This window comes from Somniosus microcephalus, chromosome 11 (assembly GCF_052327205.1).
Source record: "Somniosus microcephalus isolate GS21.2 chromosome 11, FLI_Smic_1.0, whole genome shotgun sequence".
Lineage (NCBI taxonomy): Eukaryota > Metazoa > Chordata > Chondrichthyes > Squaliformes > Somniosidae > Somniosus > Somniosus microcephalus.
The window spans coordinates 32,945,845-32,973,336 of NC_140997.1; the positions used below are offsets into that span (position 1 = coordinate 32,945,845).

The 27,492-nt window shown below is 44.1% G+C and overlaps 1 protein-coding gene across 8 annotated transcripts in view; it reads left to right on the forward strand.

Annotated features, from left to right (window-relative positions):
• The window catches only part of LOC147110459 (E3 ubiquitin-protein ligase MGRN1-like), a 152,806-nt gene that overhangs the window by 75,888 nt on the left and 49,426 nt on the right, over positions 1–27,492 (forward strand). For all 8 annotated transcript variants that reach the window (XM_086000452.1, XM_086000449.1, XM_086000450.1 and 5 more), the window contains exon 6: positions 16,344–16,410. In XM_086000452.1, coding sequence (XP_085856578.1) covers positions 16,344–16,410 — 67 coding nt within the window. The remainder of the gene's footprint in view (positions 1–16,343; positions 16,411–27,492) is intronic.

Sequence of the window (27,492 nt, forward strand, 5' to 3'; positions counted from 1 at the left end):
ATATTATCCTAGCTGAAATTGCCCTTGACATCAAGGCAGCATTTGACTGAGTGTAGCATCAAGGAGCCCTAGTAAAACTGAAGTCAATGGGTATGGGGGGTGGGGGGACAATTCTCCACTGGCTGTAGTCATACCTAGCACAAAGGAAGATGGTTGTGGTGGTTGAAGGTCAATCATCACAGCCCCAGGACATCATTGCAGGAGTTCCTCAGGACAGTGTCTCCTAGGCCCAACCATTTTCAGCTGCTTCATCAGTGACCTTCCCTCCAACATAAGGTCAGAAATGCGGAGGTCAGAAATGGGGATGTTCGCTGATGACTGCACAGTGTTCAGTGCCATTCACAACTCCTCAGATAATGAAGCAGTCCATGCCCGCATGCAGCAAGACCTGGACGACGTTCAGGCTTGGGCTGATAAGTGGCAGGTAACATTCGTGCCAGGCAATGACTCTCTCCAACAAGCAAGAGTCTAACCACTGCCCCTTGACATTCAACGGCATTACCATCGCCGAATCCCCCACCATCAGCATCCTGGGGGTCACCATTGACCAGAAACTTAACTGGACCAGCCACACACACATTGTGGCAACAAGAGCAGGTCAGAGGCTAGGTATTCTGCGGCGAGTGTCTCACCTCCTGACTCCCCAAAGCCTATCCACCATCTACAAGGCACAAGTAAGGAGTGTGATGGGATACTCTCCACTTGCCTGGATGGGTGCAGCTCCAACAGCACTCGAGAGGCTCAACGCCATCCAGGACAAAGCAGCCCGCTTGATTGGCACCCCATCCACCACCTTAAACATTCACTCCCTCCACCACTGGCGTAGCGTGGCTGCAGTTTGTACCATCTACAAGATGCACTGCAGCAACTCGCCAAGGCTTCTTCGGCAGCACCTCCCAAACACGTGACCTCTTCCACCTAGAAGGACAAGGGCAGCAGGCGCATGGGAACACCACCACCTCCAAGTTCCCCTCCAAGTCACGCACCATCCTGACTTAGTATATCGCCGTTCCTTCATCGTCGCTGGGTCAAAATCCTGGAACTCCCTAACTAACAGCACTGTGGGAGTACCATCACCACACGGACTGCAGCGGTTCAAGAAGGCGGCTCACCACCATCTTCTCGAGGGCAATTAGGGATGGGCAATAAATGCTGGCCCCGCCAGCGACGCCCACATCCCATAAATGAATTTTTTTTTTAAATTGCAAAGCATGGATTGAACTGTGATATGTATGGCTGAAGAATAATCTATTTTAAATGTAATCATGCAAGTTCATATAACTTCTACTTTGTATTTTAAATCTACAATGTAGTTTCTACAGTTTTCATACTTAGCAAGGTCATGGTTTCTGAACTTTTGCCAATAATGTGGTAGTTAACATTTGATCTTTTTAAGATTCATTGTATTCTGTAATTTGGCAGTTGAAAGTAAAACTGGAAGATTGCAGAACAGTAGAACTAGTAATTAACAAACCCTCATTGGACTGTTGTACGATCGCAAGATATTTGTGGGTTTTATGATATGATTCATCGTAGAACAAGTAAATACAGACAGTTTCCTGTTTATGCAAGTGCCGGCATCTCTCTGTTCCTGGGCTCTTTTGAGGTAATCATACTTTCACTAGCTAGATTTACTCATTCATTTGTTGTCCTGGTTAGGCAATTTATGGGACAGTTACAGCACTGAGATTGCGAGGGTAGGGTGGAGGAAACACCTGTGACTAGTGAGGTTTCATGCACAGATTAGTGTACAGATTGCATCACAGTGCAAACATGATCCACCTGACTGACGTACAAACAAAAATGGAAGTGCCAGATACCAAATATTTGTGATGAATTGGCTGATATAAAGCTTTTTGTATGTTGCCTGGCAGGCTGGGGAAATACTATATGCCCTTTTAGCGGTATGAAAATGGAGATCAATTTACCAAAAAAAAGCTTTAATGTGTTTTGTCTTAAAATTGTTCTGAAGATTTGCTTTGCCTTCTGTTGACTTGCAGTGCTAATGCTCCGAATCCATAGGCAGCCACTCTCAACCACTCTGGAGTTTTTCAGGTGTCATGACTTTGGATTGGTTACGCACGCTATTTTTTGATTTGCGGCCAAAGAAACCTCGAGGGCTTTTAAAATGACTTTGCTAAAAAGGCCACCTTGTGACACGAACGGACCAAATTAGTGCTTCAGCTGTTTAAAGAACTTTCCCCCAAAAAACTTGACAAAAATGTTTGTTTTCCTCAGTATTTGGAAAGTCTTGTTTTGCATAATGACCACAAGCTGCTGTTTCCCACTTGAAAAAGTTGTTTATGCCCATTCATTGATCAGCAGGAGAGCCTTTTTTTATTGTCTTGCACACTTGTGATCACTGGAAATTATTGTTTTTGTAAGCATCTTCAGGAACTCGTTTTAGAATCACTAAACTCAACCTTCGTGTTTGCAATTTGCTAATTAAAACAGTTAATGTCCAACAGTTTAACATTTTACTCTTGGGTAGGGGTTGGCGAATGGTCTTGGAGCTGCCTCTTACTTAAAACTTGCTTGATAATTTAGGTGAATTTTATGCACTGCAAATGGACTGCTAAAGCAGATGGACAACCGAATGGAATTGAACCATTTGATCTTCAGGGTGGAATAGATGGGTTTAAAACTTTCATCAGCTGATTAACCGTGCGAGAATTGTGGCTGTCGTTCCTCTGCCTTCTTGTCAGTAGTTGAATGCTGTATACCTTGTGAAGAAGTCTACAACCCAGACTGTAACAATGGCCCAGAAATTTGGGTCGGGGGCTTCCCGCGGGTGCAAGCTCCCGACCTGCACTTACCTTGCGCACCGGCCGTTGAGCTGTGGGCCTGCGTGGGATTCCGATCCTGGGCCTGCTCCAACTGCCGGCGCGCAGTGCTTGCGTATCCCAGGGGCGCAGTTAGTTCGATGCGTCCCCTGGGATCACGTGGGCCATGGAGAGCCAATGGTAGCAGGGAAATGCCCATTCATAAAATTGACAGGAAGAGCTGTCAAAACCATAATTACTATAAGCCCCAAAAATCACAAACTTCAAATAAATTTTAAAAAATCACATTTTTAAAATAACTAAATTATATAAAATAACTATTTTAAACTAATTTAAATTTTTGAAAAAATTAATTACATTTTCTAACGGGGCTAAAAATAAACCTACTTTCTTTAAAGTATTAAAAAACAATAAACCTGTGGAAAAAATGTTTTAATTTTAATTAATTCACCACTTACCTTGTTAAAAGCAGGCCTTATGCCTGCTTTTTATGTGTGTGACTCCTGGAGACTTACCCTCCCGGAAGAACCTGGAAAAAAAACGTAAGTTCAGTGCGTACGCACTGCCTCTCCGGCGCACGCGTTCCACCTCTGAACCCCTTCTTTCAAGGGAATGGAAGTTCCGGTTTCCTGCGCAATGCATGCACGAAACCGGCACTTCCATTGGGCCTACGGGTGAGTACCCCGTGTGTACTCACCCGTGGAGACCCGAATTTCTGGGCCATTGTTTCAAATTGGAAAGACAAGGCAAGCATGGGTACAAAAAGCAATCAAAAAGGCTAATGGAATGTTGGCCTTTATCTCAATAATGACACAAAAGTGAGGAAGTGATGCTTCAGTTGTACAGAGCCTTGGTCAGACCCAATCTGGTGTACGGTGTTCAGTTTTGGGTACCGCACCTTATGAAACGGGGTGCAATGCAGATTCACCAGAATGATACTGGGACTTTGCGAGGGCAAGCCTGGGTTGTATTCCCTTGAGTTTAGAAGGTTGAGGGGTGAGCTGATCAAGATATTTAAAATGATAAGGGGATTTGATTGGGTAGATTCAGAGAACCTATTTCTTTTGGTGGGGGAATCCAGAACAAGAGGGCATAATCCTAAAATTAGAGCTAGGCCGGTTAGGATGAAATCAGGAAGCATTTTTTTTGCACAGGGTAGTGGAAATTTGGAGCTTTCTCCTCCAAAAGACCGTGGATGCTGAGTCAGTAGGAATTTTCAAGACCGATCGATAGATTTATGTTTGGTAAGGGCATCAAGAGATATGGATCAAAGGTAGCTAAGAGGAATCGAGGTACAGATCAGCCATGATCTAATAGAATGGCAGAACGCATCGAGGGGCTGAGTGACCTACTCTCGTTCCTATGAAGACTGATTTGCATTGTGATATAAGTATGATAAATACAAAGGAAAAACAAAGTTATTAATGTGCAGACTAAGTTAATTGGAAGAACGTTTTAATATTTCACAGACGTCTGATGTGCCAGACATTTTTGCTGGAAGATTTATATTTTAGGAAAGCAGATCAAAAAGCACTAAAATGTTGATCTTTTACCATGTTGTAAAATGCAAATATTTTTAGTAATATAAAGTTGCTGGTGTATTGCAACACCCATTGTAAATGCAGTATAAAAGCTTACTTTGAACAATTGATTTGAAAGTGCTTTATGAAATATTCTTGTCAGTCATGTACAGTCTTCATACCAGGCCTATAGACCAGGCAAATGCATTTTAGTCAACAAAAAAAATGTTACCTTCGTGTTTGCAAGTGAGCCTAGCTTTTCTTTACAGTAATTATAATCAGACCTATCTGTTACTTTTTTTTAATCAAATGTTTGGTATGTGTTGTGCCTGTTTTTCAGTTATACAATGGACTCAAACATACCAATTTAGCAGTAAGGTACCAATCTGCGCAGCCATTCCCAATTGCAAATTTTTAGGGCCCATTTTCTAGGTGTCCTGAGCGGGAGGAAGCCTAAAACTGGTGTTAGGCCCCTTAAATATGTAAATTAGGAGCCTATCTCCTTTTTAAAAACCCCTTTAACAAATTGATCACCAGTGGATTCTTCAGCGGGCCCCTGCAGCTGCCAATCAAGGTTAAGTTCTTGATTCTTTAAAAACAAAACGCCTTCCTATGGAGCCTGGAAGTGTTTCCGAAACTCCACAGGAGTCACGATCGCCCCCCCCCCCATCACCGTAGCCTGCTCCAAACCTCCTTCCGGAACTTGGCTGAGGGCTCCTGCTAGCGAGACAGGCGGCCTGAAATTGATGTTGGGGCAGCGTGCCCCAATTATTCAGACAATGCCCGAGGACTAATTTCGATCGATCCTCGGGCCTCCTGCTTTGGGGCACGTGCTGCCGCAGCACCTACACTAATTTCTACCCTGTTGTGTCATATGTTATTCCTGTTAAAGGGTGTAGGCAAAGAACAGGAAACTGAGGCTAAAGCATACGGTTCCAGTATGGAGCTAGCACTGAGCTACAATGGTCCAAAATGGCCTTCCTTGATTTTTATCTGCTGACTAAATAGTGTTCTGCAAGGATTTTATAGTTGCAAACCAAAATTGTGGAAGAATTTTGGCATAACCATACAATTACAACAAAGAATCCAGGCTAGTTTGTCCACACATTGACTATGAATGGACGTGTTTCCAATATCTTGGGTAAAATAATCTAAAGTTTTAAAATTAATTTTCATAAAGACAAATGGGAATATAGCAGCAGGATAATATAGTGATTACATCTTCTGCTGGACATTCTTTAAGTACTGGGATAGGCAACTGTAGACTCTGGTTTGCAGCTGCTAGTGAAATGCATGTAGGAAAAGCCAAAATCTGATCGCCCTTCATCAGGAGAAAGCAGAGTGATGGTCATGGAAGATTCTGCATTGTTCTTTTGGTTGACTATAAGGAAGGCAGTGGTTTTAGAAAAGGGCAAGGAGGCTTGGCTGTATCTCAAATGGATTAAAGCACTTGGTGAGGAGGGAGAACACGCTTGACTTGTGACACAAATTAGATATTTTATTCAAAGCGCAGAAATACCATCATAAATAAGCTTTAAAAGAAAACGTAAAGATTAGCAACAGTAATGACTGCTGTGAAAGGGTTTAACTAATAAAAGATAGACTGTTGGGGCTAGGTCAGGTAACTATTGAGTTTGGATTTTTTTTAAACCTCTGATACAACAGTACTGATTCGTGTAAATTTATGACCTGAGAGAACTGCACCTTTACTTTCAGCACAACACTCTTACTGACTCTACTGTAGTCTTTAGTCTAAAGTCTGATGCATAATAGTACTATCAGCCAGAAATTATTTTCAGAGTGAAGCTTGGGCTTCCATAAAGGAGTAGTTATCTTTAAAATTATTCCCCTGATAATGTTATGCCGCAATATCATCTGCTTTTAACTTTGGGACTTTGAGCCGAAGTACAGCTAACCCTGAAAGTGATCGGCTTCCAAGTAGCTCGCTAGTAATTTTTGAATAACTGCATTACATATATAAAAATATAAAGCTGCTCTTTGAGCTGATCTTGCAGCATGTTTTCATTATCAAGAGTAGAATACACCAAGGTTCTGATTATATTTTAAGTACTGAGATGTGTTTCATGCAGTCAATTAATGCATCACAGCAGATTGCATAAAAGCTAAAAGCAATTAAATGCCTACAGGTTGGATGCTTTAAGTACTGTTGTAATTAAAACACCAGATATCCAGCAATTCTTAAAACACTACAATCAATTATTGACAATTGAGCATCTCTGAATCTAGACATGATGCTCGGAGGAGAAGATAACTGTGGGGAAGTGCTTCCAATAAATAATTGCCCCCTAATAGGCTATGCATTTTTTAAGCATCTTTATTTTCAGAGAAAGTCAAAGCTGAGGGACTCCTCTGTAGAGATAACAAGCTATCCATTTTGTTGGAAGCATGTCCTTCTTATGTCGGCCAAAAGACTCTTAAAGCTAAAATCCGTACTGCGTGGTGAGAATTTCCTAAAGGATCACTTAGCTGACCTCCGTGGGATGTATCCTCCAAATTTCCTGCAACTAAATATTGGGAAGACCAAAGCCATTGTCTTCAATCCCCACCACAAACTCCATTCCCTCACCGACTCCATCCCTCTCCCTGGCAACTGTCTGAGGCTGAACCAGGCTGTTCGCAATGTTGGTGTCAATTTGACCCCGAGATGAGCTTCCAACCACATAACTGCTCCATCACCAAGACCACCTATTCAACCTTCCTAACGTGGTCCGACTCCACCCCGTGTCAGCTCATCTGGTGCTGAAACCATCATCCATGCCTTTGGAACGTCCAGACTTGACCATTCCTATGCCCTCCCATCTTCCACCCTCCATAAACTTGAACTCATCCAAAACCTTGCTGCCCGTGTCCTAACTCGCACCAAGTCCTGTTCACCTAGCAGCCCTGTGCTCACTGACCTACATTGGCTCCTGGTCCGGTAACGGCTCCGTTTAAATTTTTTTATCCTTGTTGTCAAATCCCTCCATGGCTTCACCCCTCACTATTTCTGTAACCCCCTACAGCTTGCCTCTAGATCTCTGCGCACCTGCAATTCTGGCCTCTTGCGCATCCCCGATTTTAATCGTTACACCATTGGCAGCCATGCCTTCAGCTTCCTAGGCCCTAAGCTCTGGAATTCCCTCTCTGCCTCTCTCCTCCTTAAAACCTACCTCTTTGCCCAAGCTTTTGATCATCTGTCCTAATATATCCTTTTGTGGCTCGGTGTCAAATTTTGTTTGTTAATACTCCTGTGAAGCATCTTGAGACGTTTCACTACGTTAAAGGTGCTATATAAATGCAAGTTGTTATTGTACATTGATGTCTTCTGAGCTTCAACTTCAGATTTCTCTAAGTACTGGATATTCAAATAGTGAACATGGAGATGTATATGTACTTTACAGGCACCATTAATCAAAATTGTAATTCTGCTTCAGTGTCGTGTTTGTACTTACTCTCTAAATATTTTTAAATAAATGTTTGTCAGAAAGTAGTGGGCCACGCAGTGAATTAAAATTCTGTTGTTTCACCTTTGGGAGCTTGGATTGATTTTAGTACAGACTGATGTGGTGAAAGCCAGTTGTTGAAGTGCTGAGTGAAAGGTTTGGACAGTTTTAATCTAGTTCCTGGTGGACATGAATACACAGTATAAACCCTTTCTTGTATTTACACTAAGCTGCAGTCTTACTCCAGCTGGCTACAAGGAAAACAAAATATCACAGTGTACACAATTAAAGGGTTCCGATCCAATTTTACTTTGACATTTGATTAATCCGTGTTTATTTTATAATTGGGCTTTAAATCCTGTTTTAGTCCCTTTCTGAAGAATGGAGAAATAGTGTAACAATTTGGTGTTTTTAATGCATTTTAAATATTAATTTAGGAATAGGTGCTCTTAATTTGTTTTCATTTTTAGTTGGTATGGGGAGGGAGAATTTAAGGTATTGTCAGTACATAAACACCAACTGTCATCTCTAAAACCATTTTGTCCACTTTTATACCAAAATGGATAATTATTCTACTTTTTGGAGTCCTTTTGCTCAAAACCATTTTTGTGTTCTATCAGCACAGCTGTAAAACAAAAATGGTAAAAACTCAATTACTTTAAACTACTTTTTAAAAAACATTTTGACCAGTAAGTTCTTTTCTGATTCATTTGAGTTACCTGAAAGTGGACATGCTGGGTTTGATTATTGCAGTGGGCACATATTTCAACATTCTGTGCGTACACAGTCATTTTTTAGTAATTTATAAATGGAAAAACTTTTGATGGACATTAATGTTTTTGCTACAACATGAGTGAGACGAACGAAACAATGCCTCACTTCTTCTGGTATGGTTATTATTACCCTAGTCAGGGGTCTGTACACACCTCCTTGAGTAGAAATTATTAACATTTTAGAGGAAATGTTTTTGTTTAGCTATAGAGCAAAATCACACCCAGTAGCAGATTTAGGTACAGTGCATACCAGGATGTCCTAACATTCTGTGGTTTCTGGGATACAGTATGGGGTTCAGCTGTTAGACTGGAGTCAATAGAGCATCACTAAGCCACCTACTTTAACTGGCCTTGCTGAAGTTAGGGCACCTGATTCTGTGTGATTTGACTGCTTGTCACGAGGATTTTCTTCCCAAATTGACACTCCTAATATAAGTCCAAACTATTACCTGATAAGATATATTATATCCCTTATAAGATAAGTACAGGAACTATATGTTTTCCATTATATTAATGAAGAAAACTAAACCAAATAGCTTTTGGATTAACAAAACGTCTGTACATTATTTCAGATGTTAAAATAAAACTTTTAACAGCTATAATGTGTACTAATGCACATGTACTAGAGTTGGAGCTGTTGATGCTGTTATTGTCCTCTTTGTTAATTGTGCTTTTGTTCACAGGTGACCCTGCCCTGTTGCATTGCAATCGCAAATGTTAATCATCTACTAGTGACGGACACTAAATGAAAGATATTGTAGACTGAATAATTAAAAATCAAAATTGCTATTTAAAAGTATGAAAATTTGTTTAAGAGGCTTCGAAAGGGTAGTGGGGAGTGGATAAACGGGTATTAACCGGTGATCTGGAAGCATGTTGTGTGAAGATGGTTGAGGTGGGAGTTGGGGTTTGGAGGAATGTCAAACCCATTGGTCTGATTTTATAAAAAATTAACACCGTTTTTAAAAAAAAAAAAAAAAAATCAGCAAAACAAAACTGTAGAGGATAAGGATAATTAAAAATCATTTTTGAGTTGGGAGGGGGCAAATGAATATTTAGTGAAGGCTGTTGCGATCAGAAATCTGGAGGGGGTTGTGGCATGCTTTAGATAGATGTTGGGGCTGGGGAAGAGGTGGGTAGGGCCTGGAAAAATTAAACATAAGGAAAAGTACAATTATATCAGGACAGTTTAAGAAAAAAAAAAAAAATGAGTTTGTGAGTAAACTTACTTCAGTGGATTATGCAAGCAGAGAGGATGTAAGGTGGGTTGCATCATTTGGCGGAGAAGCCTCTGAACCTGTATAATGGGTTAGTTGTGGGGAACTGAAGCTCCATCTAATGGTAGAAGTGGTGTGGTTGGGGATCTGTGACAGCTGACTTAATATTGGGAAATCCTATTCAGGTGCCACAAAGAAGCAAGATAGGAAATGATGACGCACAAAAAATGAGTGTACAGAATTTGTTGCATTATAGTTACAACAATCTTGGTGCAAATAATGTAACTTTTCTTCTGAAAAGCAAAATGGCACTACTTTTTGTGAAGATGTCTTGGAATTCATTTTAATTACTGTACCATTTAATTTGGGTTGTGCCCACTTTGTAGCCATATATATGTCATTCAAAGCAGAGTTCAGTTTAGATAGTATTGCATTGTTTTAGATTTTGCAATATTGTTTGCAAAGAGAAACAATACCTTTTTTAAGAAAGTGAATACATTCAATCCAACCCTACTAGCCGAGCATCACAGGTTTGCGGTTTGTGACTTGTATGGCTTGTTTTTGTAGAATGTTTTAAGAGAAAATCCATCTTCATATTTTTTAATGCTATATTAAGTTAAACCAATTTCCCGTATAAACTGATGACTTATTTTAGCCTGTTTAGAACTGTGCAGAATCTTTTTGAATTAATTGCACTGAGCTGTAACAGAAGAGTATAGCACAAGATAATTGCATTGGTTCTGCATTCACTGTTGGCAGTTATGCAGCTTTTATCCTTTGCCTGATGAATTACATTAAGCTCTGTGGTAGTAACCCTGGGAGGAACGGCAATGTCCTGAATTTTGCACTTGTAACCTTTACTTGTTTGTGTTTGTTGATACTTGAGCTAAATGCTTACGTAATTTGTTGAAATATTCATAAGTTGAATTGAAAACTGAGCAAGGTGTAAAAAATAATAATTTTTTACGTTAAAAATAGTAAATTATTTGTAGACTTTTATATGCTAGATTCAAAACAATGGAGCATTCAGAATCTACAATATTCTTGACCTTTTAAACTCTAAAGGTCTTGAAGTTCAGTAATGTTGGTTGCCAAATCTGTTCCCACAAGCTGTTTAAAAATACTCTGTTTTGATGGAAACAGTTTATCATACAGAGCTGCGAATACGGTGGATACAAACGTTTAATAGAGGCGGAGGCAAAAATATATTTAAACTTTTTTATTTTTTATGTTGCCTGTCTCTTTGCTCATCCGTAGGCCCGTAAACTACAGATCACAATCCTGTAATTTTAGTAACTTAAAAGGCTTTAACAGATTTTAGCCGAACTCTGAATTAAATTCCTTGAGTTCTTTTTGAAATGGGGCATTTTGAGACCTGTCACATCCACATGGACAGCCTCTTGTTGAACACCATTTTTATTGCCTTGATTGGGGGTTTTTTTGTTCTAAGCCAGACACGTCTATAGGGATGAAATTTTAAAGCGACATTGTGTCAGTGCTCCATCTATCAGCTGGTATTGAGTTGAGGGTCCAGAATTAAATGCAACTACCATGCCAGCCTTCTATCTGTATCTGTGCTTGAGGCTAGACATTGAATATGCACTAGTTACTGCAAAACTAAAGCACTGGATTTAAGCTCCCTTATGTCGTCATTGGCGCTAGTGATGAATCATCCTGGGCTCCACAGATGCTGATGCCATTCAAGTGCTATACTGCCCACATTATAAGACGATGGGTGAGAATAGCCAAGCCAAAGCACCCGTAAATAACTTTGGATGCATTTGCATTGTCCAGTTGCTGCAGCCATAATTTAATCTGTTTACATTGTTGTGTAAGATTCTGAGCAATGACCTACCCCTGTTGTTATTTTATTATAAACAAAGGATCAGCAGAGGTTTTTCTTTTACTAAATTTCAAATCTTGTCTACAGTTTGGTGTTATAATTTCTTTGAATTGTTTCACATTTCATGCATTTTAGATGATTAATTTTAAACTTTAATTGTTGCATTTTAAATGATTTTTTTTTAGAGACTGACACCAATTATAGTGTCCCATTCCTGCCCTAGCTGAATGAATTGTTTCTATAATTGCATCATTATTAATTGAAGCTACAGTTGAACAAACCTGTTTGTAATTACATTCTTGTTATTTTCTCAAGTTGCCTGAAGGCAATTGTACCAGTCTATCGATTTTACTTGGATGCTAGTTAGCTGCTTGTATGTACAGATGTTTGAATTTCACTCTGTTGCTATTTGAAATGATAATACTTCCATTTTATATAGCACCTCAAAACATCTCTGCTTCACAAAAAGAATTACTTTGAAGTAGCGTGACTCTTCCTCTGTAGACCATTTTAAGAGTTGAATAACTGTATAGTGTGTCTTGTTAATGTATAATTATGTTGTGTTTCTACCTAAACCAAATGTACAGCATGTACAGACACTAGAGAACAAGTCGGATTATTTCTGTGCATGCTAATGTTTTAATTTCATGCACCGTTTCCCAAATGTGTGATTAAGCTGTGAAGTACATTTCCTTAATAAGTACAGTATGTTCTGATTGGAATTCTTAAAAATCTAACCACTTGTTAGAAAAACTATTATTAGTTGGCCTTCTGTCAATTAAAAAAAAACTGAATTTCTGGTGATATTGAACTTTATGACTTGGAGCATTTCTATTCGCTTGGCTGTAATTATAAATTCAAAATATATAGCAAAGTTGCTGAATAAAGTGAATTTTAGGTAGCTAGTTAAGGTTAGCTGTGACATAGAGAAGTTTCTAGTTACAAGCAAATTTTCAGTGTACTATTAACACCAGCATTTTTAATATCTATCTTTTGCATATATAAAATTCATTTCATAATTAATTATTCCCCCTGCCCCAATCTAAATTGCTCACCAAGATAGCCTCTTTCCGCTCCTCATTTAGCCTCTGCACTGAGCAACTTAAGAGCCTCATTGATTTCAAACTCCACCTCGATTTTCCTTTCCTTGTCTCTTCTGAATTTGTTGCCCTTGCCCTCCCTATACCTCTTCCTCCATATAAACACTCCTACCTATATTCATGGCCCATCCCTCGATCTCACGACAATCTTGACTCCCCATGTCTTGATCACTGACGTGGCCACCTCTGACCACTTCCGTGTATCCCTCATCACCTACATCCTCCTACCTCCGCTTCCTTCTGCGTCACCTGAGAAAAGAAACTCCTGCATGCCACTTACAATTGTGCTTTCAAACTCTCAGCTGCCTAGCCTTTTGGCCTTCCATTCGCCACAATAACTTTGCTGGCACACACTATCACCTCCGTCTTTGGTGCCCTTGTCAACAGCAAAACCTTCACAGTCTCCCATCCCAGTCATTTCCCCCATCGTTGATCCCTTAAATGCAAGTGGTGCAGACTTGAGCGTATCTGACACACACCTGGCTCAGCCATCCATCATCATATCTGTCTGGAACACATCTAGCTTTATCGGGCCTCACTACCCTCTGCCAAACCTGTCCAAAACTCTAGGATTATTGTGGCTTCTTTTCTCCACTACCAATTATTTCCTTGAACTCCTCTTTACTGCCCTCTACACACTCGCCTCTAGTAATAAGAGCAAGGAGTTTATGGACTTCTTCGTCAGCAAGATAGATTCCCCCTCCCCTTGTCCACCATGCAAATCTCCTTTCTCTTTCTGTCTGTCTGTCTCCTTTCTTCTTCTTTCTCACTCTTATTCTCTCCCAAGGGATCCACCTCCTTCTCCCTCAACACCATCCCCGCTAAGCTGCTGGCCACCAAACTTTCCTTCCATTCCCCATTGTTAGCAGACATTGTAAGCTGTTCTCTCCGGCACTGTTTCATTCTCCATAAAACCACCATTATCACCTCCCACCACCCTCAACCGCTTTGTCCTTAAAAACTACTGCCCTATCTCCAACCTCCTTTTCTATCGAGGGTCCTTGAACATGTCACTTCCCAGATCTGTCTCTCTCTTGCAACTCCCTGTTTGAATCCCTCCAATAAGATTACTACCCTTCCCACAACACTGAAATGGCCTTAACCAAAGTCACTAATGACGTTCTCCATGACTCTGGTCCATTATCTCTTCTTGTACTTTGGGACCTCCCTGCAACTTTTGACATGGTCAACCACACCATCCTCTTATAACACCTCTCAGCCTTGGCTCAGTGCTAGGTTGTGAATTCAAGCCCCACTCCAGCACATAATCCAGGCTGACGCTTCAGTGCATGAATGAGGAAGTGCTGCACTGTCGACGCTGTGGTCTTTTGGGTAAGTCATTAAACCTGACTTCCCCCTCCGGTGGACATAAAAGATCCCAGTGCACTATTCAAAGAAGAGCAAGGAAATTCTCCATGTGCCTTGGCCAACATTTATCCCACAACCAACATTACTTAAAAAGACAGATTAATTGATCATTTATATCATTACTATTTGTGGAACTTTGCTGGTTACAAATTGACTGCCGCGTTTCCCTACATAACAATAGTGACTGAAAATTGGCTGTGGAGTGCTTGGCAGCGTCCGGAGGTCGTGAAAGCTGCTATATAAATGCAACATCTTCTTTGTCTTTGCCGCCTTCTTCTTCACGCTGCCTCTGGTAACTTCAGCTGCAGATATGGGGTAGCTTGCACAGGTATACAGTAAACACTCAGCTCTACTATACAGAAAAATACATTGAAGTTACAACCTGTAAAGAGGCCGTTCGGCCCAATCTCTTGTGAGCAGGTAGCTCTAATTATATTTAACTATCCTGTTCCCCTATCCCTTCACCCCCTTATCCTTCTTCCACCTGTTCAATTTAATCTTGAATGTTGGCATAGGGAGGGATGAAGTAAATAAACTATCAAAATATCCTTCTATTCCTTTCTCCCCCGTTATTTATCTAGCTTCCCCTTAAATGTATCGATACTATTTTCCTCAACCACTACATGTGGTCGCAAGTTCCACATTCTCACCACTCTGAGTAAAGAGTAAAATCCCTCTTTTTCACATCACTCAGTCTATTTCCATTCAGGGTGTAATTGTTTTTTTTTAGCAAAATGTATCACCTCACGCTTGTATTGAATTCCATATAGTTCATTCCCCATCTTCCCAATAGCCCTTTGCAGCTGCTTTTGGTCTTTTAACAAATGAACAATACTTCTTATTTTAGTATCATCTGCAAATTTTTACATCAGCCCCTGAATGACTAAATCCAAATCATTGATAGACACATTGAACTGGCCTCAGAACTGAATCCTGTTGGACGCCACTGTCCACTTACAATCACACTGGAAAAACTTCTCTTAACTCCTACTCTGTTTTCTCCCTTCTAACCAGTTTTTAAAACCCATTTGCTATGCTTCCCCTAATTTCATATCCCTTAATCACCTCTAATAATCTATGTAGTACCTTGTCAAATGCTTTCCTGAAGTCCATGTACACTACATCCACTACATTTCCCCATTTATCGTGTTTGTTACCTCCTCAGAATTGTGAGGTTTGTCAAAACACCATTGTCCCTTTTGAAATAAGTGCTGGTTACTTCTATCTATTTTTCTTAATCTGGGTATATAGTAATTTCTTAACTAGACACTCCAAAATGTTCCCCTATCACAGAGGTTAAACGAACTGGCTTGTAGTTATCGTGATTAGCTCTGTCTCCCTTTCTGCCCCATTGGGCCTTGGTACTCTGTCGTCCTTTAGCCTAACTAATTTATCCAAAATTTTATTTTTATGCATTAGACTATCGCTCGTCTCGCTCTCAACCACTTAAGGATTCATCTCTTCAATATCTTTCTCTTTAGCAAAGAACATATTTAATATCTCCACCGTTTTATGATCATTACACCTGCAAATTGACAATTGACTTCTCGGGGGGTCACAACTCGCTTTTATCAATTTTAATTGGCTTCTGACCTCTGTTTATCCATGGCATCCTAAAACTACTCATGGTTTCCTTTTTTTAATAGAATATACTTATTCTGTACCGTTGCAATATTTCTTTAAAAAACATCTCCCTGTTGCTGTACAAGTCCTGTGTGCCAATTTCTCTTTCCACCCCACCTCAGCTAGCTTGCTCTATATCTTTCTAAAATTTGCCCGATACCATTCTGGTGTTGTAGTTTTCTAGTTTAAATATCTGCTAAACTCATGCTAAATTTCTAGGTCTTTTAATTGGAGTTAAATTTTAATGATTATAAATACTGCAATACATTTATGAATTACTAGCTGATCTCCTGTGGCATCACTCCGAGTCGTAGGAACTTTTAGCTGGCTTAGTTGAGTTTCTAGCACTGTCTCTGGAGCATACTTTAACATGCATTATTGTTGCAGAATTATCTATTGATTTCAATAGACTGGGGATCTTACAGTATTACCCATTTATTTGAATGTAGTGTCACAATCGGACAGACTTAAAAAAAAACTCAAGGATTTTGATCGACTAAATAGTTTTCATAATGTAGTATACCTGGGGTATTTATCTCAGAAATATGCACAAAATATAAAAAATGCGTTGTTTTTTTGACGCTCTAAATTTTCCAGTACCTCTAAAGTTTTTTGAAATTTAATAATGATTTTTATGTTTGTTATTGACTGTTCTCTCCTTTTTATCTTTTAGTTAAACTTTGATCTGGAGAGAGGAGTTTTTCCTTTAGTCATTCGGGCTGTGGTAGACGAAGTGGATGGTAAGTGGTACTGTTTGATACGCTGGAATCTTAAATTTTTAGATGGTGGAAACACAGACTTCTTGTTATATCCGTATATCTTAATGTTGTGTCCTTCAATAATAAGACAACAGACTGCAGGGAACGATTCAACAGGTGTTTACTGAATGAGGGTTATTCTAGAACTAACTGTACAGATCACTACTCAGGGTTTATATACAGGTGTGGTCACTGCTGGTACTACAGTATACAGGAGCTGTAAAAAGTAGTTCTCTCCCTTAAGGTTACATTACATACATTACAATTCCTCTCCTTTTAGATTAACAGTACCATAATACTCATTTAACAATTAACATTTTTAATATACAATGTTATATGAAAATAGTCCATTCATATATTCAGTCTCTGGGGAGGCTTCCTGATTCTTTCTGGATAACGCCTTTCCCGAGTGTCTCGCTCTTGGTGCGGAGGCGATTCTAGCACCCTGTCGTCAGTTGATTCATCAGCTTCCAATGCTATTGTTTCTGAGGTAGATGCGACCTGTACGTCGGGTTCCTCACCAGGTACGTATGGCCGAGACATGGGGTTGACTCGTTCCTGTGACTCTAGGATCTGGTCAGCATGGCATCTCACAATGTTCTCCCCAACATCCACTGTGTACATTAGTGGCCCCTGCCATGTGCATATCGTTCCTGGTTGCCATTTCTCTGTTCGGTAGTCGCGGGCCAAGACTGGTTGCCCTACATTGAAGCTCCTTGTCGGCTTCTCATTGATGTGCTGGAATTGCTTACTCTCAACATCTCCGTACATTTGGTCTGAGCAAATTCAGACGAGATCTCAACCTTCGGTTAAAGAACATCATGGCTGGGGCCTGGTTGGTGACTGCATGTGTCACATTTCTGTAGGCTAACAGGAAATTGTCCACCTTATGCTGCAGTGGAATGTCGTCATCGCACATGGCCTTTACTGCTTTTTTAAAGGTTTGTATGAACCTCTCAGCCAATCCATTTGTGGCTGGATGATACGGGGCGGATGTGTAATGCCTTACCCCATTCCTTTTCATAAGTCTTCGAAACTCTTCGGACACAAACTGTGGTCCGTTATCGGAGCAAATCTGCTCTGGCAAGCCGTTCCTGGCAAAAATTGTCCGTAGGACTGCAATAGTTTTCTCCGTGGTGGTGGAGGACATTTTGATGACCTCAGGCCATTTCGAGTGCGCATCCACGGCTATTAAAAACATTGTCCATGAATGGACCAGCAAAATCAATATGCACCCGTTGCCATGGAGATGAGGGCCACTCCCATGGGTGTAGAGGGGCATGTGGTGGTGCATTTTGGACCTTCTGGCATCCTGAGCAGCTATTTGTCAGGTCCTCGATTTGCTGATCGATCCCCGGCCACCACACATAAGCCCTAGCAAGGCTTTTCATTTTCACCCCTCCCAGATGACCTTCGTGAAGCTCATTGAGCACTCTCTCCCTTAACTTTGGGTGGAATTACCACTCGGGATCCACACATCACTGTCCCCTGGCATACTGACAGCTGTTCTCTTCTGGATGAGAATGCTGGCAACAGTGAGTCGCCATGTGCTGGCCATCCCTTCACCGTCAAATCATATACTCGAGACAGTGTCGGGTCATTTCGGGTCTCCTTCTCTATACCAGCGTTAGTTACTGGCAAGCATTCAATTATAGTCGAATGAAACATTTCGACAGGATCCACTGCTGGTGCTTCCTCCGCAGTAGGCAGTGGCAGGCGTGATAGCCCATCAGCGTTTCCATGCCCTTATACTCGATTTCATATTGGCGCGCCCCTAGAAAAAGGGACCATCTTTGTAGCCGTTGCGCAGTCATCACCGGAACGCCCTTCTTTGGATTAAAGATGGAGACAAGTGGTTGGTGGTCAGTCAGCAAGGTGAACTTCTGCCCGTGCAGATAGTGATTGAACTTTTTCACTCCCCACACTAGGCTGAGGGCCCCCCTGTCAATCTGGGCGTAGTTACGCTCGGCTGAGGTTAGTGACCGAGACGCAAAGGCTACTGGCCTCTCCGAGCCGTCCGGGAATTTGTGCGACAGCACCGCTCCAATGCCATAGGGTGATGCATCACATGCCAACCGAATTGGTAGTGCTGGGTTGAAATGAGCCAAGACCTCTTTTAATGTGATCAATGCTTTGCTCTTCTGGAAAGCTCGTTTACATTCGTCACTCCACTTCCATGGTACCCCCCGTTTGCAGTAGGGTGTTCAGTGGGTGTAGTACGGTAGACAATTTCGGCAAGAACTTATGGTAGTAGTTCACCAGCCCGAGAAACGACCTCAGTTGTGACACATTTTCCGGTGCTGGAGCCTTGACTACTGCCTCAATCTTTTCAGGGGACTTCTGTAACCCCTCTTTATCAATAACGTGGCCACAATACGAGATCTGCTTCTGGAAAAACTCGCATTTGTGGCGATTAGCTCGGAGCCCATATTCCTTCAACCTAGTGAGCACCTGCTCCAGGTTGGCGAGGTGATCACTGTCATTTTCGCCCGTGACCAGGATGTCGTCCAAATAACACTGGGTCCCTGGAATCCCTTGCAGGACTTGATCCATTGCCCTTTGCCAAATAGCCGGAGCTGATGCTACCCCGAACACCAGCCGGTTGTATTGGTAGAGACCTTTGAGTGTTGATCGTGAGGTACTGTTTCGAGGCTTCTTCTACCTCCATTTGCAGGTACGCCTGGGCCAGATCAATCTTAGTGAAGCGTTTCCCTCCAGATAGCGAGGCGAAAATATCTTCAATCCGCGGAAGCGGATATTGTACAGTGTGAAGGACTGGGTTCACTGTCACCATAAAGCCCCCACAGATGCGAACCTTCTTTGGTTCCCCAGGCGTATTACTCAACTACCTCTTCATTACAGGAACGATGGGTGTAGCCCACTCGCTCCAGGCCACTTTGGACAGTACTCCTGAACGCTCCAAACCTTCCAGCTCTGCTTCGACAGCTGGGCGGATCGCATAAGGTACCGGTCTGGCCGTAAAAAAATTTGGGCTTGCATTTTCCTCCATTATGATCGTCGCTGTTATGCCTTTTAGTGTTCCGAGCCCCTGCTGGAACACTTGTGCATCAGTTAGCATTTTTAACAGTCGTCCAGGTGTGATGTCGTCATCCTTTTTGGCCTCTACAGTCAGCGCTTGTATGGAATGCCAATCTAGCTGTATCTTCCGGATCCATTCACGTCCTAGTAGTGGTGGTCCTCCATCTGGCAATACATATAGGTCCATTTTTGGTGTTTCCTTGCCGTTATATATAACGTTCACCCTTATTTTTCCTTTGGGGTAGACTTTTTGACCCGTGTACGTCTTCAAAACAATCTCTGTATCTCTCAAGGGTATATGTGAGAATAGCCGCTTGTAGTCCCTTCGGTTTATGACTGTTAGGGCTGATCCTGTGTCCAATTCCATTTTCACTTGGACTCCTGCTATCTTGAGCGTGACCCAGATAGTTTGGTGATCCTCCGTTTTGATCACATTATGTAGTTTCAGACAACCCAGCTCCTTGCTTCCGGAGTCTGTATCACTCTTCTGTTCGTCTGAACTACTCTCCGTCACCTTATGTACCTTCTCGTACTTCTCCTGTGGAGATTTCTTGCTGCTGGTTTTCTTTCCCGACCTGCAGACTCTTGCTATGTGTCCTACTTTTCCACACTGTCTGCACACTTTGTCCTTGAACCAGCAATCATTATGGTCGTGTGTTGTTCTGCCGCAGCGATATCACTTCACTGTTCCATATGACATTTCATTTGTGCCATATTCTTGCGGCCTCCGTTGTATCTCTGCAGCGCCCCGTGCTGCTGCTTCGTGTGATGCTGCAATGCTGAAAACCTTGTCCAGCGTAAGATCCTTTTCAGATAAAAGCCGTTTCTGGGTTCCTTCACTTTGAAGCCCACACACAAACTTGTCCCTTAAAGTATCTGCTAGTCCCGTTCCAAACTGGCAGTGTTTCGATAGCTTGCGCAGTTCCGTTAAATACTCAGCATTACTTTCATCGTTATGCTGGTTCCTTTTGTGAAACTTAAATCTTTCTGCTATCAGCAGCGGTGTGGGGTTTAAGTGGTCCTGTAGGATTGACACTATGGCCTAGAAATTGGGTTGGTAGCGCCGGCGCTGAGCGCCTAAAGAGACCTAGAATTGGGGCAAAGCCCTATCTTGGGGCGAATGCTATGAGGATAGCGCCGACTCAGAAATTGACTATACATTTCGCGCCTGCTCATGACGTCATTTCAGTGTGCAACGCCTTTTAGGAGCGCCTGAGCGCATATTGGGTGGTGCCCGGAGCCTTAGCGCCCAGCGCTATTAGTGACAGTTTGAGGGAGGGCTAACAGGCCCTTCTCGGAGTAGGGCGGCGCTATTTAAAGGGGACAGCTCTAGTGCAGAATCTTCTGCCACTTGGCCTGCTCATTGCGATCGCTGCTAGAGAGAGTTGGCGAGCTAATGTGGAGCGGAGTTCTGGGATTTGAGCTTTACAGTACTTGGGACCTTCAACCCTGTCCGAAGCACTTGCAGCACTACACCTAAAAGTCTTTTGACCAACTGGCATTGGAATGGGAGCTTGTTTGGAGGGCGGCGGCCTCATCGCCCAACACTGTGAAGGGGCAGAGAGACGGCGGGAGAGAGGGCCGGGATTGGCCAGAAGGAGGAGGGGCAATGGAGGTCGGCCAATCCGACGGGAGGCTGCGAGTGTCTTTAGGCAGCAGGTGACAAGCCTTGACATGTCGGAGGAGCAGTGTTTGCGAAGGCTCCGAATCTGGAGGGACATTGTTACTGATCTGTGCCACCTGCTTGGTCAGGATCTGCAGCCGCGTGAACGCTGCAGAACCTCTCTGTCCGTGATGGCTACACTGACTGAAGGCCTCCATTTTTATGCCAACGGATCCTTTCAGTCAGCCATTGGGGACAATGCGACTGTCGCTCAGGCTGCAGTCCGCTGTTGCATCCGGCAAGTGACAGATGCCCTTTATAGGCGAGCGCCTCCATTCATTACCTTCCCTCGGACCCTGCACAAGCAGGCTGAGGAGGAGGAGGAGTATGAGGAGGAGGAGGAAGAGCAGGCGGAGGAGGAGGAGGAGGAACATGGAAGGGCTGCTGAAAGTGGAAGGTCCATTCGTCAGAGGCTCCTCTGGACTCGTCTTGACACCCCTGTGGCGGAATGATGAGAGTCTTACCTCATGCGCACTTTGGATGTTTGAGGGCCTCTGCATGCCAGCATCACTGAAAGTAATCACATGCACCAAGCAACATTTAAACTTCTGTTTATTGACACAAACGTCTTTCATTACAGCTAAACAACGTAAAGTGAGCAGAAACCATAACTGCCAAAATAAATGTGACCTGTTCGGCAAAGCAGCAAAACTCAACAAAAATCTGCACCTATAACAGCAGGTGAGGGTGTCCTTGAATTTGGACAAACAAACGTCTCAGCACCTCCCTCTACAACTGGCCCCTTGAGGGAGAACGACTTCTCGTTCGTGCCCGGCCCCTTCCCTCCCTGCTGCTCCTACGTAATTGCACCCCAGTGGTGGCCTCAAGGCTGGGGGACGCCTGCCGACTGTCTGGAAGCGCAGAAGCCCCTGAGGTACGGCCTGGCCGACCTCTGGGCTTGGAGGGTGCGGACGCGGGATGCTTGCTTTGAGCATGGCTGGAAGCAGTGTGGGCTGCAGGTGGTGGCAGCTGCAATGCAGGCGTCCCAGCGCTGGCATGTGCAATGGTCTCCTGCCGAGAGAGGACACCTGCACCATGGTCGGACGACACACTGGCTATCTGAGGGGAGCGGCTCGGCTCATCCGCCACAATCGCAGGCTCCACGGATTCCTGGCCTTGTACGGGAGTGGAAGGGCCCGGGGTGATCCTATCTGATGCAGAGAGGGTGGCTGTAGTGAGACATCGCATTGCGTTAATCTGGCTGTGGAGGAGCCCAGCAAGTGAATGCGTGGCAACAGTGAGGACCTGTGTGCCAGGTGCCAGTGCTTCGGAGAAAGCCTGGACAGTTCTTCCCATGGCTTCTGACAAGGCAGGAGCCGACCGCTCCACTGCCTCGGACAAGCCCTGCACAGACCTTTCCAGGGATTGTCCGAAGCCCTGAACAGTCCTTTCCATTGCCGACTCAAAGCCGTGGACAGTCCTCTCCATTGTTGGGCCGAAGCCCTGGATAGTCCTGTCCATTGTGGCCCCGAAGCCCTGGATAGACCTGTCCATTGTTTCCCCGAACACCTGGAGAGACCTCTCCATTGTTGCACCAAAGCCCTGCAGAATCCTCTCCATTGTTGCCCCGAAGTCCAACATACTCCTAGCCAATGAATCTATTGACTCAGGCATCTTCTCCACTGCAGCCATCAGCTCAGTGTGTCTGACCCAGGCCTGTTTGCTCATCTCTGCCAGGCGACGGACCTCATCTGCACTCTGTGCAGCAGTCATGACGACCTGCCTTGCCCTGCGGGGAGACGGTGGCCGAACTTGCCTATCCCCCCTGTGTTGGTCCATGCCGCTTGGTCCGGCAACTGGTTCATCCTCCGAGCCACCCCCCCTCCCCTCCAGGGGACTACTATCCCCAGTCTGCAGATGTCTCCGCTCCCCGGATTCTGCAATGGCTGGTCCGGATTCCCCCTGGTCCTCGCCTCCGCTGGCACTGGCACTGGCAGCTTCAGCGCGTTGAGCCCGAGTTGGTGCTGCTTCATCTGAAAGTGGGAGGTGGAAGAGTGGCTTTAGCAAAAGGACAGGTTTGCTGAAAGGCATGCCAGATTGCGGCATGGCTCTGACATGGCTGTACACTGAGGATGCATGCTGGCGGGGGGACCAAGTGGAAGGCAACAGGTGGAAAAGGTGAGAGTCTTACCCTCGCTGTCGGTAATGGGGTCGGCAGATGCAGTGGTCACTGGACCAGACAGACGTCCACCAAGTATCTGGTGCACTCTCTCCTCCAGATCCGTGAGAGTGACCACTTGTGCAGGTCCGCCACCGGTTCGACGCTGTTCTTTTCTAATCTGCGCCATCTTGGACTGCAGGGGAAAGAAGGGGAGGTTCTGTTACATGAGGCCTTGAGACATCATCGCATGCCCCCCATGGTGCAAGAGCCCTTACATGAGGCCTTGAGACATCTGTCCATGTGTCTGCCCAGAAAGGGCCATGGGTGCATACTGACAGATGGCCAGTGGCGCATCATTGCAGCAGGGTGCCCGAAGTCAGCTGCAGATGGAGGGAAGCACAAGTTTGGTAAACCATCACTCACCCTAACGATCCGTGTGAGGTCGTTGAATTTCTTCCTGCACTGAACAGGGGTCCTGGTCGCCATGCTGCTGGAGTTGACCCTCACAGCAACCTCCCTCCAAGATCGTCGGTAAGCCTTCTGATTTGGCCTCTTGCCATTATCCGGGTACAGCACCTGTCGACGGTGTTCAACTGCAGCCACCAATTGGTCCAGAGCCTCAGTGCTGAAGCGCTCTGCTCTCTGCCTAACCTTCTCCATAATGATCAACTTTGTACCGCCAGACAAGGGCGAGCGCCGAATCTGAGGCCTACAGGGCGTTGGGTGTTGAAGCTCAGTCTGACTGACCCACCCCTTTAAGAGCCGGCCGGCGCCTGCAGGTCTCGTGCTTTGCCGTAATTGAGTTCACCTGCGCTGCGCCCGTCCGCGTCGAAATTGAGTGGCGCCTGACCTTTTGCGCCTTAAGAGCACTGTGCAACGGCTGATTTAGCACCTCAATCCCCTTTGGGGGCGATACAACCCAATATCGCGCCAGGCGCGGATAGCTCTCGTCTGGCTATAAACTTAGCGCATCGCCAGTTCTAACGCCTCAAGCGGGGCTTTACCCAATTTCTAGGCCTATGTTTTCAAAATCTTTTTCTACTGGCTTCTCTGGGGTTACTAGGTTTCGTAGTAAGCCATACGTTTTTGCACCCATTGAATTCAACAATACCAGCGCTTTCTTGTCATCTGGCACTTCATTCGCCTTGCAGTATACTTCTATGCATTTGACATATGTCGTCCAATCTTCGACTTCATTGTCGAACGCTGTGATACTGCCACTCTTCGGCATTTTTGGGTGTGGTTAGACTGGCTTAAAATGGCGTCTCCCGCGCTTTCCTTTCTTCCCCGCTGCGGCTTAAAATGGCGGCTCCCGCGCTTTCCTTTCTTCCCCGCTGCGGCTTAAAATGGCGTCTCCTGCGCTGCTGCCAACGCCGCTCTCAGCGGTCCTCGTGGCAAATGGCGACGCCCTGTGGGTTTCGTGCGCTGCTCCTGCGCTGCTGCCAATCCCGCTCTCTGTGGTCCTCGTGGCAATGGCAGCGCCTCGCGTTTTCCTGCGTGCCTCTCTTCCCCCGTTGACGCTGCTCGGCCCTTGACCACCGGCTGCGCTCTGCTCTCTCTCGTCTCTCTTCCCCCGTTGACGCTGCTCGGTCCTGAACACCGGCTGCGCCCTGTGCGCTCTGCCCCCTCTCTCTCCCCTGTCGACGCTGCTCGGCCTTTTTCTGTGCCGCTCGGTCGGGCTCTAGCCCGCCGCTGTCCGGGAAGGGTCTGCGCAGTACCTGTTGCCAGCCCGTTTCGCTGGACCACTGACTGGAAAGCCAAGCCTGGCTCTCGACAGCCTCCCCTGCGATGCTCAAATCTCCGCTGGATGACTGGGCGGTTGCCCGTGGTTGACGCCCGTGCTTCTGGACTCGACCTCCTTCCACTGTTCTCCAGGAGCGAATCCCTGGGAGGTGATGCAGAGTTGCAGGTAGGTTTGAATCTGCGTTGTCGCCAATTTTATATCCGTGTATTTTAATGTTGTGTCCTTCAATAATCAGACAACAGACTGCAGGGAACGATTCAACAGGTGTTTACTGAATGAGGGTTACTCTAGAACTAAGTGTACAGATCACTACTCAGGGTTTATATACAGGTGTGGTCACTGTCGGTACTACAGTATACAGGAGCTGTAAAAAGTAGTTCTCTCCCTTAAGGTGTATATATACATTACATCCATTATTTTTTTGTATTTAAGAAGTAATTTAATAGGCTTAATTTTTAAATGCATAACTTGAAGAAAATTGAGATGGTGTGGTGCTAGATTGGTGTATTGTGCTGGGGTTCTACACTGGGTTTTGGCCTGCAGTGGTGAGTTCCTTATGGCAAACTAGTTGTTTAGGTTTGAAGGATTTTTTAAGCATAAGCTGTCCCCACTGCTTATAGCTGGTGTTAACACAGTTAGCCCACGATAAGCATTGAACAGTGTATTGTCTTTTAGAGACATTGAGGGAGAACGGGAACAGGAAATGTCTGAGGCCCGAATTGAAACGGCCGTCATTACAGATGCTGCCATCTTTGCCGGCATGTCTCGGGTTAATCAGGTAATTATTGGCATTAACACCATCCTTGCTAACGGAAGACTGAGAGCAGTGAATGGGATGCACACACTCGCTCTCGCAGTCAGGCATCACTCCGCCATATTTAAGCTGTGCCCCAGCTCCCCAACGAGGAGAACCCGTTTCGCCACAGGATGTGCTTCCCTTCATGGAAGGTGAGATTCTATCCAAAGTGAGTGCGCATTGCCCTGTGTTTGGCGACGTCCCTCCAGAACGCATCACTCTGCTCATCTCCAACATTGGGGGAAACGCCTCCTCCTACATTTAACAGCTGATGTATAAACTCTACAACCCTATGACCATCTAATCTTCTAACTTAATAAAGCCCACTGAGATACCAAAAAAAATAACAAGCACAGACACAAAATGATCCATGAGGGATTTAAATACAAATATGATGACGAGGTGGGAAAAGCTTATTGAGTTGCCCGAAATAGCCGGCCCGCTTAATGTATTCTAAGCAGCGCCTTTACAATTTACTTCAGTGGAAATGGCAAAAAGTTATTGCCATTTGGCCAATATGTGCGGCTGCCCGTGATGAGCATGGCTGATGTGAGTGGTGGATATAAATGCAAGTATTTTCCTTTGAGCACAATGCAAATCTGGGTCCAGCAATAGAAATACATTTTTAGAAATAATCCATAAGTGTTTGAGGTTGTGTAAATTTAACCCAACTGTGAAGCTGAAGAGTTGCATTATCGGACAGTTGAAACTCCTATGGAAATCGCTGTAGTTAAATTGCGACATACATTACAGAATTTACAGCAAATTAAAATTCAGCAAAATTCATATCACTGCTATTTGTATTTTATGCAATGACTATGATTGTGACAGAAGCTGATCTACATCCTGCTGCAAATGACAAAATTGTGGTATTTTTTCTTTTAGAACTTTATACAAAGGCAAATATAAATGATTCTGAAGTAACAAAATAGAAACTGTCTTTCCTTACAAGACCACCAGCTGAGAATGAGATCATACTATCTGTGAGACAGAAGACCAGATTGTTTGAGGCATATTCATGTGTCAGAGGGTGATACAATATGAGTGGATTTGATTGAATACAAGTCACTCAAAATAAAGCTAGCTATATATAGAATACTATGGTCAGATGGAGTGCTGAACAGGCATGTTCTGATTGAGTACAGCTGCTTTGTTGTGTTGAGTGTTTATAAGTGCAAGACCAGTAGCTGGACTTTAAGCATTTTCCACTGACTTCTCCCCTCCCCATCTTCTTTCCTTACTGTGGTGAAGGAGCGCAGATTCCAGCAGCCCAAATGGTTAGTCTTCATAAGTGAGCTTGATGGTGAATGTCAGCAGATTAACCACCCATGGGTGGAGGAACATTACAGCTATGCATGGTCCTCCCTTGCCTGACAACCATGTACATGTACTTCCAGCAGCGATTCCTGCACTGGGGACAGGCATTGGAACCCCCCCAAATCCAAGGTCACTGAGTTCAGTAGCAGCATCAGTGGTGCCGCCCCAATAGAGATCAGCTAATTCAGTACAGGCCAGGAATGGAGTCTGAGACCTTGCTCCGCTACCTACAGGCTTATCCATTCGAGCCACTGGGAAGCTTGGAACCATACATGTGATTTAAAACTATGTTAATTCTCCCTTAATGATCATGAATCATTCATTCCTATTTCAGTACAAACTTCAGTACCAGCTAATTTAAAGTTTTATTGTGTGGGTGACCTTCAGCTACACTAAGCATGTGC